Genomic DNA, 14,780 nt, shown 5'->3' on the forward strand with positions numbered 1-14,780 from the left:
TGTTGGGCTGAAAAGGAAATCTGTCAGTAAGAAGGATAAAACTAAACCTAAAATTGATAAGAACAAGGCTAAGAAACCAAAGGCAAATAAACCATGTTGGTCTTGTGGACAGGCTGGTCATTGGAGCAAGGACTGTCCTGTGAAGAAAGCGAAGAAAGCTGGAGTGGTAGCTCAAGCAAACACTGTGCTTGGACTTGCAACCACTAGTGGGCCTGTGGCTAACATGGTTGTTGGTGAGGTTGTTGCCTCTAAATCCAACGACGGGTATGTTAACTACAACCCTGAACTACTTTCCACTTATCTGTCTAATGAATGGTTGGTTGATACTGCATCTAATGTGCATATTTGTGCTAATATTACTCTGTTTGTATCTTATCAACAGACTCATGGAGTGACAGTGACGATGGGGAATGCTAGTGCTGCACAAGTGCTTGGAATAGGAAACGTGGACCTGAAGTTTGCTTCTGGGCGGATTCTATCTCTCACTAGAGTGCATCATGTTCCCTCTATTCGTAGGAATATTATTAGTGGAAACTATTTAGTTAAAAATGGCTTTGAACTTTCTCTGAAATGTAATAAAGTAGTTATTACGCATACTGATACATTTTTTGGCAAGGGTTACTTGTCTGACGGTTTATTTTTAATAAATGTGGAGCCTGTTTTGAGAAGTTTTATTAATGATAGTGTTGCACCTTCTATTAATTGTGTTGAATCATCTGATTTGTGGCACTTATGACTTGGTCATTTAAATTTTGGTGCTCTAAAGAATATGATGAATTTAGAGTTGATTCCAAAGCATGCCATTGATAAGAAAACTAAATGTCAAGTATGTGTGACTGCTAAACTAACAAGGAAACCATTTCATAATGTTTTTAGGGATTCTGACTTGTTAGATTTATTACACACAAATATATGTGAATTTTGTGATGTGTTGACTAAGGATCATTGTAGATATTTCATTACCTTTATAGATGATTGTAGTGGATATTGTTATATTATTTGCTTAAGCATAAAGATGAAGCACTAGATAAATTTATTATGTTTAAAAATGAAGCTGAAACACAAACTGGCAAAGTACTTAAAAGGTTGAGATCAGATAGAGGTGGTGAGTATACGAGTACCTCGTTTAATGAATTTTGCGCAAGCAGTGGTATAGTTCATGAGGTGACTCCACCATACACACCAGAGTCTAATGGGGTGGCAGAGCGAAAGAACATAACTTTTAAAGATATGATTAACAATATGCTGATTAATTCGGGGTTGTCTAAGTACATGTGGGGAGAGGATCTGAATATGGCTTGCCATATTCTGAACAGAGTCCCTCTGAAACACATGGAAAAGACTCCTTATGAATTATGGAGAAAGCGTAAAACTAGTGTGAATTATCTTCGTGTGTGGGGGTACCTTACCAATGTGCTTATCCCTGAACATAAGAGAAAGAAACTAGGACCGAAAACTATTGATTGTATCTTTATGGGCTATCTTGAAACCATAATTGCTATGAGAATTTTAGTCTTAAAATCTGACATAGATGGTATTGTGGCGAATACGATAGTTGAGTTTCGTGATGCAACATTCTTTGAGGATGTGTTCCCTATAAAGACTAGTATACCTCAAGGTACTTCTGATGATGATCCCACTCGCACATCGAGTTCCATTCCCGATCATGTGGAAAAGATGTCGAATGTGGGGGCAGATCCTGTTAGTAGCTCTACTCCTAACGAAGTAGAGAAACCTAGAACGAGTAAGCGTGCAAGGGTAGTCAAGGACTTTGGAAGTGATTATGTCACTTACAATGTCAAGGACGAACCTTTAACTTTCCGTCAAGCCATGGATTCTTCGGAGTCGAGGCACTAGAAAGGCGCTGTGAAGAGTGAGATGGACTCTATTGTTTCTAACGGAACATGGGAGTTAGTCTATCTCCCTCCTGGGTGTTCTACTATAGGATGTAAATGGATTTTCAAGAAGAAGTTAAACCCTGATGGTTCAATAGATAAGTACAAGGCTAGGCTAGTTGTTAAGGGCTTTAGGAAAATAGAAGGAATTGACTATCTTGATAGATACTCTCCTGTTGCTAGAATGACAACAATCAGATTGCTTATTGCATTGGCTTCCGTATATGGTCTTATCATCCATCAGATGGATGTAAAGACAGCTTTTCTTCATGGTGACCTTGAAGAAGAGATTTATATGGATCAACCTGAGGAATTTGTTGCTTCTAGTAACGAGAGGAAAATATGTAAGTTAGTCAAATCCATTTATGTCTTAAAATAAGCTCATATAGACTGGCATAATAAGTTTGATGAAACTGTTTTAGGATTTGATTTTTTAGTTAATGAAGGTGACAAGTGCGTCTACTTTAAGGTTAGAGGAAATGAATGTGTGATTGTGTGCCTATATGTGGATGATATTTTGTTGTTTGGAACCAATATTGAGATTATTAACGAGACAAAGAGTTTCTTGAAAAGGCACTTTGAGATGAAAGATATGGGTGAAGCTAGTGTGATTCTTGGGATCAAGTTGATTCACTCAACTGATGGAATAACCTTGCCATAGTCTCTTTATATAGAGAAATCTATACTTGAGAAGATTGGTTATTCAAATTATAGAATCGCTAGTACTCCATTCGATCCTAAAGTTGGCCTTATCAAGAATAGTTTTGGTGTTCCAGTGTCTCAGTTAAGGTATTCTCATATTATTGATAGTTTACAATATCTTGCTAATGTGACTAGACCAGATATTTCTTATTCCGTGTCTAAGTTAGCTAGATATATAAGCTGTTCGAACAAGACTCATTAGGAGGCACTACATAGAGTTCTTAGATATCTTAAGGGAACTATTTCCCTTGGTTTGCATTACCGGAGATTTCCGGGGGTACTCGAGGGGTACAATGATTCAAGCTGGATAGCTAAGAAATCCGGTTCTAATGGAGTGACTAGATATCTGTTTACCCTTGGGGGTGCAGCAGTGTCCAGGAAGTCTTCTAGACAGACTTTAATTACTCGGTCTATGTTTGAGGCTGAGTTGTGTGCATTGGATGCCACGGGGACGGAGGCTGAATGGTTACATGGACTAATGTCAATGTTACCTATAGTAAGCAAACCGCTTCCTGCCATTTCTGTTCATTATGATAGCCGTACAACTATCGACAAGATCAGAAGTGTGAAATATAATGTTAAACCAAAGAGACACATCCAAGTTAGACTTAAGTCTATAAGGGGTCTTGTGTCTGATAGGATTATTGCTGTAGAGTTTATAGGAACTCAGGATAATATAGTTTTGATCCTTTGACTAAGGGGCTTGAGCATGCTGTAGTCCTTAAGTGGAGGTTGGGGATGGGACTGATAACCAATCATGGTTCATCTATCGTGGGAACCCAATGCACTTGAGAGGAGATCCCTCGAAGTGTATTTAATGTGGTAATAACAAGTTGTTAGAATGAATTGGTAGTACATTTACTATATATAAATTGATACTTACGTATCAAAGTCTATCCCCTGGAAACCTCAAAAGGTACTGAAACTGCTAGTATAGCAAGAGTGTTTAAAAAATTCTGAATTAGGTCAAGTCGTAAGACGAGATGTTAGCAGTACATCTTTGGAGATTTCCAACTAAGCGAATGTTATTGTGAGGTCGCAATTAGAGGAAAGGTTTATTCCTCAAAGAATTCGACGAACAGGATTAAGACACGACCATAACAACTTAAAGCCGTAGATCTGACCATAGCTTTTGACTTGTCATCGTCTATGGAGTGTGGTTACACTACACGGATAAAGATTCAAAGTGAAATATTCCATCTATATCCGGTAGCCATAGAAGTAGAGGACTTAGGAGGGTTCAAACCCAGGAGGGTACCGACTCTGAAAAAACAAGTAATGATAAAATCTGATATGTATTTATGTATGGATTTGTGGGGGATTGTTAGAAAATAGAACTTTGAGGCATAATTAGATTATGATCTTGATGTAATTTTCGGAAACTAATAGTTGAAAGTTGTTCCTTGCTAGGAGGACTCAAACTGTCCTCAAACTTTTATGTTTGGATCTAAGATATTTTCTTAGTGGAATCCATAAATATATGGAGTTGAAATGGCTAGTTTGAAATGGGTTTGTAGTTGATTAAGTTGTAAAAACTTGAGTACCACATTGATATGGTAAAAGAGTGTTGGTGGCTTTATATTGTATAACATGCATGTGTAGTGCACAACTACTAAGGCATGTGGGTATCCATTGGTGTAGTGTGGGCCTCGCGCGCACGCACACACACACGTGCCGCCGCCGCCTCGCCTCGCCTCGCCACACCATGACTCGACTCAGGTCGAAGGGCGATTTGGGCGAATGTCTCGGCGTCCAGCGTACGCGAGGCGACCTGGGCGAGGGATTTTACTATTGTTTTAATTAAATAAATAGTGACTTAATATCATATTTTAATATATATATTATGTGTTAGAATTTGTTAGTGGGCCTAGAATTTATGGGCTTGGGCTTGGTAAATTGGGTATGTCTAACTGTTACAATTCTAAATAATATTCATACTGAAATATGTTTTCAGAAAAATATTTATTTTAATTAAAAAAACAGACCGGTTACATTTTTAGAATTAAAATATGATAAAAACTTTTATTTTTGATGAGTGAAAAACCCTAGCAGCCTCTTCTCCCCTGTCTCTCTCTCTGAAATTCGTACATACATAGGTTTTGGGAGACTGAGGTCTGATCGTCGTTGAACATCGCGTTATTGTGAGCCTGGTGTTCTGTTGCTGTTTTATCCTGATAGGATTATTGTAGGCTCTGGACACAGTAAGTGAGGGCAATAAACTCTTCAAGAACAGACTCTTTCCTCTTAAGGGATTGGTGACTCAGCTGTGAAAACTTCATTACCATAAGTTTTCTTTCTCATCTACTTTTATTTAACAGTTTATGATTGTTTTGTGTTTTCGACCTTCGTGCCTTATTTTTGTTATTGGTTATTTGCTTTCTTCTTGTTATTCGTTATATAACTGTCTGTGTTAATTTAATCGTTGTACTATTGTTTTTCCCCACGAGCATAACTACTGAATGGTCTATTGAACCCAGAAACACGACATATTTAAATAATTAAATCACGAATTTTCCCAAAACCCCTGATCAATATCTCTTGTTACCCCCCGGAACTTCATAACTAAAAAAACAATGCTATTTTACTATAATAACCAAGTTTGTTATTAGTAAACATGATAATGGAACGAGCGAACCTTATTATTGAGGCAACAGATTAACAGTGATGTGAATATGTATGCTAGATTATAGCTAAGTACTTGCTTGTGCGTGTAAAGTATCGAGCTAATTATAGTTAACACTTCCACACTAAATCCGATTATGAGTCCATGCGCACTCAATTAATTACTAGTAGACTTCACATTTTTGAAGAAGCATCGAGATTTCAAGGGAGTGTTTATGTACTGTGTACACAATAGATGTACTTTCCTTGGTGTTAAAGGGATTTACTTTGTAAATAGAAAGAAATTATTATTTTTGATAACTCGTTGCTCAAGTATTTTACACAATTAACAATTGAAAGTTTGCATACCTAATTGTTGCATAATTATAATTATAATATATGTTATTTTTATTAGATAAACCAAACTTACTAGTATATATCTCACTACAAAAAAAACGCCTAAATACAACCGCCAAAAAAACGGTTGTATTTAGTTAAATACAACCGAATTCGGTTGTATTTAACTAAATACAACCGTTTTTTGGGCCGGTCGAAAATACTCGAGTCATATTTAGTAGACCGGTCGTATTTACACTAAATACAACCGGCCAAACGAGCGGCTAAATACAACCGCGTAAATACAACCGCATAAATACAACCGCGTAAATACAACCGCATAAATACAACCGCATTCAGTCAAATTTAAATTTTCAGTTAAAATTTTAAAATCCCGCCCAAAATTTTAAATTTTTTGAAAAAATTTGAACAGTCCCCAAAAAAATAAATTCGACAGCATATGGTCAAAAATATACTGCTAAATACAACCCCATTCAGTCGAAATAAGGAACACCAAATTTAAAAAAAATACCTCACCGGAATCGGAAGGTTTCCAGATTCCGGCGAGCCTTTTAAAAATACACATTATCTGCATCAAATTAAAGCACCCCATTCAACCCGGTACCCCAAAAAATCAAAGTTTCAAAATACCAGCAAAAAACTCATTGAGGACTTTCATCATACAACTTTTGTGCATTCAAAATAAACTCATAACAATTATCACATCTGACCACTCAACACTTATATTTGTCATATCACCCGCTTTAAACTCATTCAACGTGTCTAAGAACTATCATCTTCTGCAGTCGCTGACCCTCAACGCAAACGGAAACCATTCTTCGATCTCCGGCGAGCTATATTATAATTATTATCGGGTTCGTTTAGAACGATTTTGGGTTAGATGGGTTCAGATCTGGTGGGTTTAGGACGGGTTGTGGAAAAATGGTGGGTGAGTTTGGGATGATAGTGATGATTATACGTGAGTTTGGGACCATAGTAGAGATTGTTGATGATTATATGAATGATTTTGGAATAAAAAGTGTGTATACAGGGAGTTATGCAGAGGGAGTTGGTTGAACCGTGAGGCAAGAAGGAATGGTGAGCGGAGTAATGGGATGGGGTGGGGTGGGGTGGGGTGGGGGTTTAATAAATTTTATTTTTAGTTTATTTAATTTTGTTTTATTTTGATTTATAAATATTTCTTGTAAAATGGAAAATCAACCGTTGGATTGATACGATAGTAGTTGAACTTGGTCCGTTAGATATAACTCACGCGGATCGCTGACATGGCTCTAAATACAACCGTATTCGGTTGAATTTAGGAGTGTCCTTATTATTATTATTATTATTATTATTATTATTATTATTATTATTATTATTATTATTATTATATAATTTGTTCCCTTTAATAGGACTTATATAATTAATTAATATTTTCCCTAAAATACTATAATATTCAAAATTTTAAAATTTATTTTTGAGAAATCACTATTTTGAATTCATGATTTTGATCAATTTTATCATAAATACCGCAAATATTTATCATTTGATCAATTAATTTTTTTATTAAAACAAATACTATGAATTCGGTTATAGATGTCAATTTACTCCAACTAATCAAAACTTATCTTTATTTTCATATTCAAAATAAAACTAAAAAAATTATAAAAATATTTTTTTTAAGATATAACTTAAAAAATATTTCATACATGGATGCTTAGAGTAAATTCTTCCATTGGGTTTTACTATTTAGTCAAATTAGTTTTGAAATATTAGTAAATTCTCCTATTGGGTTTTACTATATATATAGATCTTCACATGATTATGTTTGGATCATTTATAAATTGTTTTGAAAAAATTGAAACATTAATACAGAACTAAACACTATTAGGGAATACGGGTCAAACTACTAGTTGACTGTTTAAATAGCAAATCAAGTAAATTTATTTTTTTCTAAATTTTTTACCATATCACTAATAGATATAGATCTTCAAATCCTTAGGGTTTGATCATCCTTAGATTGTTTTTAAAAAATCAAAAGATTAATATGAGACTAAACAGTATTGAGAAATACTGGTCAAACTACTACTTGACTCGTGAAATAGTAAAGCAAACAAATTTATTTTTTTCTAAAATTTTTATCATATCACTAATATATATAGATCTTCACATCCTTATATTTGGATCATTCATAAATTGTTTTGAAAAAATCGAAACAATAATATGGGACTCAACACTATTAAGAAATACGGGTCAAACTACTAGTTGACTGTTAAAATAGCAAATCAAATAAATTTATTTTTTTTCTAAACTTTTTATCATATTACTAATATATATAGATCTTCAAATCCTTACTGTTGGATCATTCAAAAATTGTTTTGAAAAAATCAAAACATTAACTTGACCAGTACTTCTAACTAGTGCTTAATCCCATATTGATATTTCGATATTTTTAAAAATATTAATGAATGATCCAACCGTACGGATGTCAAGATTAATATATTTTAGAGATATGACAAAAATTTTAGAAAAAAATAAATATATTCGGTTTTCTTTTTTAACAGTCAACTAGTAATTTGACCAGTACTTCTAACTAGTGTTTAATCCCATATTGATGATTCGATATTTTTAAAAATATTAATGAATGATCCAACCGTACGGATGTCAATATCTGTATATTTTAGTGATATGACAAAATTTTAGAAAAAAATAAATATATTTGGTTTATCTTTTTAATAGTCAAAGAGTAGTTTGACCAGTACTTCTAACTAGTGCTTAATCCTATATTGATGTTTCGATATTTTTAAAAATATTAATGAATGATCCAACCGGACGGATGTCAAGATTAATATATTTTAGAGATATCACAAAAATTTTAGAAAAAAATAAATATATTCGGTTTGCTTTTTAACAGTCAACTAGTAATTTGACCAGTACTTCTAACTAGTGTTTAATCCCATATTGATGATTCAATATTTTTAAAAATATTAATGAATTATCCAACCATACGGATGTCAATATCTGTATATTTTAGTGATATGACAAAATTTTTAGAAAAAAATAAATATATTTGGTTTGCATTTTTAAGAGTCAGGGAGCATTTTTGCAAGAACTAAAATATAAATTTCGTGTAAATTTATTCTATATTTTTTCCCAGAAATTTTTCGCCATTTTTAAAAATAATTCGACTGAATCGGTTGAATTTAGTACAAAATGCGTTGGCGGGAAAAATTTCCTCCATTTTTTAGCAAGGCTAAATTCGACCGAATACGGTTGAATTTAGGAGCACGCCTAAACTCAACCGTATACGGTTGTATATAAATACGGTGGTATTTATTCAGTTGTAATTAGTAAGGCTAAATTCGACCGAATGCGGTTGAATTTAGGAGCACGCCTAAACTCAACCGTATACGGTTGTATATATTTACGGTTGTATTTATTCGGTTGTAATTAGTACTAAATTCGACCGCGTAAATACAACCGTATTTAAATACGACCGCATGCGGTTGTATTTAGCCGCACCCTTAATTTCAACCGAAAACGGTTGAATTTGATGTCGGTTGTATTTGTGCAGTTGTATTTAGCCTTATTTTCTTGTAGTGTCTATATATATATTTATTAATTTACATTTTACAAAGTATAATAAATTTACCAAACAATTTACTAATTTAATGTAATATGTAGCTAGGCCTTTGTGAGCGGAAGCCGAAGAGATATTTAGTGGAGACTAATAGAAAGTTCCACTGCTGTCTATTCTGCACTAGCTGTTAACCACAACTTTTTCTTATTCTTTGGCAAGCATAAGTACAATCTAAACCATACGAGATTACAATTCGACATCCAGTCTCATCTTATACTTTAAACCAATGACTAATTAGCTCCTATGCGTTACAAACCCTTCTAAACTGGTAACATGTCATTATCACTTATTATTCAAAACGACCACTTCCTTGTATATAAAAATCAACATGCATGCAGTCATGTGTCATGGACTCATGGTGCATGACTCGGTGATTCCCTATCATCTTAACGCGTTGAAGCATCCCTTTTATAAGTATCTATCGTATATTAACCATGTACTGTGTACTACTACAATTATACTAGTACGTATACGTACACTAGCTATTCATGCAACTGAATTTGCCTATAAAAGGCTGCGGCTTCTCTATATTAGACCATAATCTACTTCATCAATAAAACTTAAATCTTTCCTGATTTAAGCTAAAGAAAGTTGGTATATTAATTACATGGATACTAGAATCTTTCTTTTTCCAGCCTTCTTGGCCTTGAAGTTTCTGCTTCTTTTGAATCTCTATAGCGTTGTTGTGCATGGCGCTACTACGTCAATTTGTAACCAAACTCCTTATCCTGAACTATGTAATTCATTCATGGTTTCAACTACAACCTCGAATGAAAATCAGTTCATTGGACTCCGTGACTCGGCCATCTCTGTCACCTTGGATAGAGCGGAGCAAACGTATCATGCCATATCAGCTATGGACGTTAGCTCGTTCGAGGAGCGAGCTAAGTCGGCTTGGGCCGATTGTTTGGAGCTGTATGAGGATAGTGTTGACAAGATTAACCGTTCCATAAACCCTAATATTCAGAAAAATGAAAATGATATACAAACATGGCTAAGTGCAGCTCTCACGGATCACCAAACATGCAAAAATGGTTTTCTTGATTTTAACCTACCTTCTTATCTAAATTCCTCTCCCTTTACCGCAAGTAATATTTCCCAGTTTCTTGTTAACTCTCTTGCCATAAATAAGGCCACTTCAGCAACCTTACTATCTAGTGAGAAAAATCTAAAAGGTCGTCGTCTCCTGAGTCACGACGACTTCCCGGAATGGATGTTGGTAGCTGACAGGAAGCTTCTTCAGGAAGCACGAAAACCTGATTTAGTGGTGGCAAAAGATGGTTCCGGTGATTACATGACCATTATGGAGGCAGTGACTGCTTCTGTTAAGAGAAGAAGTGGTTCGGGTAGATTTAAAATATACGTGAAAAGAGGTGTATACAAAGAGAATGTTGAGATCACGAAATCGATGAGAAATTTAATGCTTTTTGGTGATGGAATTGATGCCACAGTTGTTACCGGCAGTAAATATTTTCAAGATGGCACCACAACATTTCGCACGGCAACTTTTGGTGAGCTCCATGCACTTTTATTAATGAATCTCTTTTCCTCATATAATTGTCACTGTTAGAAATGTAATATAGTCAAGCGCGTGCATGTCTTCCCTTAAATTATGTATATACACAAAATGTAAAACCAATTATAGTATGATACTGGAAAATTCTTTGATATAACAATATATTTTATAATTTTCGACATCTATTTTTAATACTCCTCGCGTCTCATTTTATATCAATCATTTAATTTTTTTCGATATCACAAAAGAGTTTTATTTTTAATTCTTAAGTATTTATTTAAATTAATTATTGAAATCACACATCCATATATAACGATTTAACATCCATTATCTCATTATTTTGTAATTGAAATTAAAGCACTAATTCATTAAAAACTTAATTTTAACTGGCTCGTTCATTACGGGAGTACTAGAGATACTCTATGGTAATATAACATAATAGTTTAAAGAGTCCAACAAGAAATTTTGTTTAGCTCTTTCTTACGGGGTTTTATTATAAATTGTAATTTAACATATAAATAAATTATTAGTTAAGTTAATCCTGTATATTATAAACTTCATGTTACACCAATTAATGAGCTAAGTAGTTGGCGGGGGACCCGTCCTCGCAGTGTCACACACTTATTCCTTGCTCCCGAAATTTAAAAAGGAAGGAAAATTAGCGGAGAGTAGGTAAAGTACTTTCAATTGTGTTCCCTAATTTTTAAAATGAGCGAAATCAAGTGTTAATGAATGAAAATTGTCACTCCAAAATTTTCGTTTCAAAAATGGGATGAAACTAATTTAACTCTTAATCACTTCCTTAGTTCCTGTTAGAAAACTCAGGAGCAAGCCCTTAGTTTTATGTTCTAAAACTTTTGGTATTAATTTTTGTGAAAATAGCTACATCAGGAGATGGATTCATGGCCACGGACATGACATTTGAAAACACGGCCGGACCACAAAACCACCAAGCAGTTGCACTTAAGTCCGCTGCTGATTTCTCAGTTTTCTACAGATGCAGTTTCAAAGGATATCAAGACACACTCTACGTTTATTCACTCCGTCAATTCTACCGTAACTGTGACATCTATGGTACCGTAGATTTCATTTTCGGTAACGCAGCCGCCGTCTTCCAAAGCTGTAAAATCTACGTTCGAAAGCCCATGAACAATCAGTTTAATACTGTAACAGCTCAGCACCGAACCGATTCTAATGAATATACCGGTATAGTGATACATGATTCAATTATTACGGCTGCCTCAGATTTGAAAGCTGTACAAGGCTCGTTTAAGACTTATCTTGGACGTCCATGGGGGTACTATTCGAGGACGGTGGTGATGAAAAGTTCTTTAGATAGTTTGATTAGTCCACTAGGCTGGACTCCATGGGATGGAGTTAGCAGTACTCTAAGTAACTTGTACTATGGTGAATATATGAACACTGGGAGTGGTGCAAGTACTGGTGGTAGGGTTAAATGGCCGGGGTACCATGTCATAACAAGTTCCGCCGAGGCCGGAAAATATTCAGTTGGGAGTTTCTTGATCGGAAATTCATGGATTCCGGAAACCGGAGTGCCCTTCTCTTCTGGATTGTGAGCTCGGTTGGGCGTGAGGTGTGTGATATAATGCCTGTGCACATAGATTTGTAGGAGCTGTGCCTGTGCTTGTGTTTCCTTATCAATGTTCGTTTATATTATGTAAGGGTTTTGGTCCACAACCCCGTGTGATTGTAGTAACCACCTTCCGTATTGAAACATTGCGGAAGATACTAAATTATTTGCAGCAATGAAGTATTGCGCAAGCCGCATTGAATCAAAGCTGATGAGCTCCCGCAATGTAACAATGCGTAACCCGCATTGAAGCAAAGCTGTTATGCTTCCGCAATGTAACAATGCGGCAGGTGGTTAACCACCTGTGTCCGTGAAAGGGCACCCATTATGTAATATGTTAGATATTTAAATACATCAATCCATATATCGATCATGAGTACTGTATACATTATTGGCAACATAATTTGTAACATCTATTGGTCGAGTTTTTAGTGGCGGAATGACATGACTAGGGTGAGCAAAACCGAACCGGAACCGAAAAACCGAACCGTTCAATTTCGGTTCGGTTTAGTCCGAAATTTTTAAAGGTGTGGTCGGTTTGGTTTTTTGGTCCAGACCGAAATTAAGTTTGATTCGGTTCGGTTCCTTTTTAAAATAATTCTGGTAGAACCGAACCAACCGAATTAGACATATTATATATATAGGGAAATGATCAAATACAAACTAAAATTAAAATAGAAATTAGGAACCAATCCAAGCTATTAAATCTACCTAATCTAATGGTCCGTCTAAATCACCTCACGCAACTACTTTGCACCCTCCCACACCCAATTTCAGTTTTTCCCCTCCGTTTTTAATTTGATTTTTTCCGTCAAACCGTAAGTTTTTTTTAAAATCCGATTTCACTGTATTTTTTTATATCTCTGAACGATCGATTTGCATACCATATGTGTTATATTTTGAATTAGTTTTTTTTTAAAAATTATTTGGTTTCTAGTTTCTATTCAAAATTGGTTTCTATTGGAGTAGCCCCCTATTTATATATATATATATATATATATATATATATATTATATAATATCTTAAAATATATAATAAATTAAGATTTAAGAATATTATTAAATTACTAAAAGTGAATGAAGTCACTAAACAGTCTCTATTCTTTAATCTATACGGCAATATACCACAATTGAGTTTCAGCACCTACATTACATACGACTATTAAATCAAAATTATATATATTTTAAAATTATGTGTTCAGTAATTATTCCAATAGTACTGCACTAAACTTGTAATGGCTATGAAATTATACTTGGTTTAAACTTTTAAATTATATCTTTCTTACGTTGTTTGTAAAATTAATGAAATTTTGATAATTCTTGACTTAATAATGGATGCATATTTTTGTTTTTTTTAATTTAACTTACATATTGCATAAATAATAATAAATTTTTAAACAAAATCGGTTCTTAAGAATCGAACCGAACCGACCGAATTATTACGGTTCGGTTTTGGTTCGGTCCATATACATATTTGGTCGGTTCGGTTCCAAAAAAAATAGAATTTCGGTTTTTAGTCTTTTCGGTTCGGTTCAGGTTCGGACCGAACCACCCGAATGCTCAGCCCTAGACATGACAGTTGTTCAGCCTTGTGAATGTGAATATAATTTACTTTGCGACGCTGATAGTGCATTCAACGTACTCCTAGTATGAGATTTAAAACTTAATCAATGTACCAACTTTTTGATTTGAGTAAAATTAATATATTTTCTTTTAAATAAAAAGTTTCTTTTTTATTTGAAAGAAATAATGTAAATAATTCATTTTGGATAGCTTATCTGATTAATACCGGGACTTATCACACACAAGGTCATATATTCATTTCACGTATACACACGAATTTATGCAGGATCACCCCAACAGAAAATTGTGTTTGCAATTTTTAGAATTAGTACATGTGCACGTAACTTAAAAAGAAATAAGGTAAATCAGTTAGAGTCGCCATAACAAATTAGGTCAATTATGACGGTTTTTCTGTACTGAAATATCGCATTTGAGTCATTTACGACAAAAAATTTACGTCATTTTTACTCGAACAGTAAGTTCAGTTTTTCATAACAAATTTCGTTTTCGTCGTAAGTTAGTGAACATGTGCCCACTTTCTTAATAAAATAAAAAATAAACTTGCGACGGAAATAACCGTCATGAGCGACGGATTAAACATCTAATTTTAGCCTAAGGACCCACGTTTAATACAATAATAATAGAACTTACGACGATAGCATTCGTCGGATGTCGGTAACTTATGACAAATTTGTCGCCATATCTTAGCAAATGGGACCAACCTGGTTTCTTAACTTTGAATAAAAATAAATAAATAAATATGAACACTTACGAAATTGTGACGCTTTATGTTATGAACAACCGTCGTAAGTTTGGATTGCATCAACAGAAAATATGTTAAATTATTAATTTCCCGCCTTTTGTCTATTGGCATAAATTCTAAACCTTCCTGGCCATTATAGAACAAATCAACATCGTAATTATCGTATGCTGAGAA

General features: G+C 34.3%; 1 protein-coding gene across 1 annotated transcript; it reads left to right on the top strand.

Annotated features, from left to right (window-relative positions):
* Nucleotides 1-9,728: 9,728 nt before the first annotated feature.
* Nucleotides 9,729-12,667, top strand: LOC141724879 (pectinesterase-like). Its single transcript, XM_074527169.1, has 2 exons — nt 9,729-10,685; nt 11,573-12,667. Exons 1-2 carry the CDS (start codon nt 9,782-9,784, stop codon nt 12,265-12,267), a joined length of 1,599 nt encoding a protein of 532 aa, XP_074383270.1. The 5' UTR covers nt 9,729-9,781; the 3' UTR covers nt 12,268-12,667.
* Nucleotides 12,668-14,780: the final 2,113 nt, after the last annotated feature.

This window comes from Apium graveolens, chromosome 5 (assembly GCF_009905375.1).
Source record: "Apium graveolens cultivar Ventura chromosome 5, ASM990537v1, whole genome shotgun sequence".
In the NCBI taxonomy this organism is placed as follows: Eukaryota; Viridiplantae; Streptophyta; class Magnoliopsida; order Apiales; family Apiaceae; genus Apium; species Apium graveolens.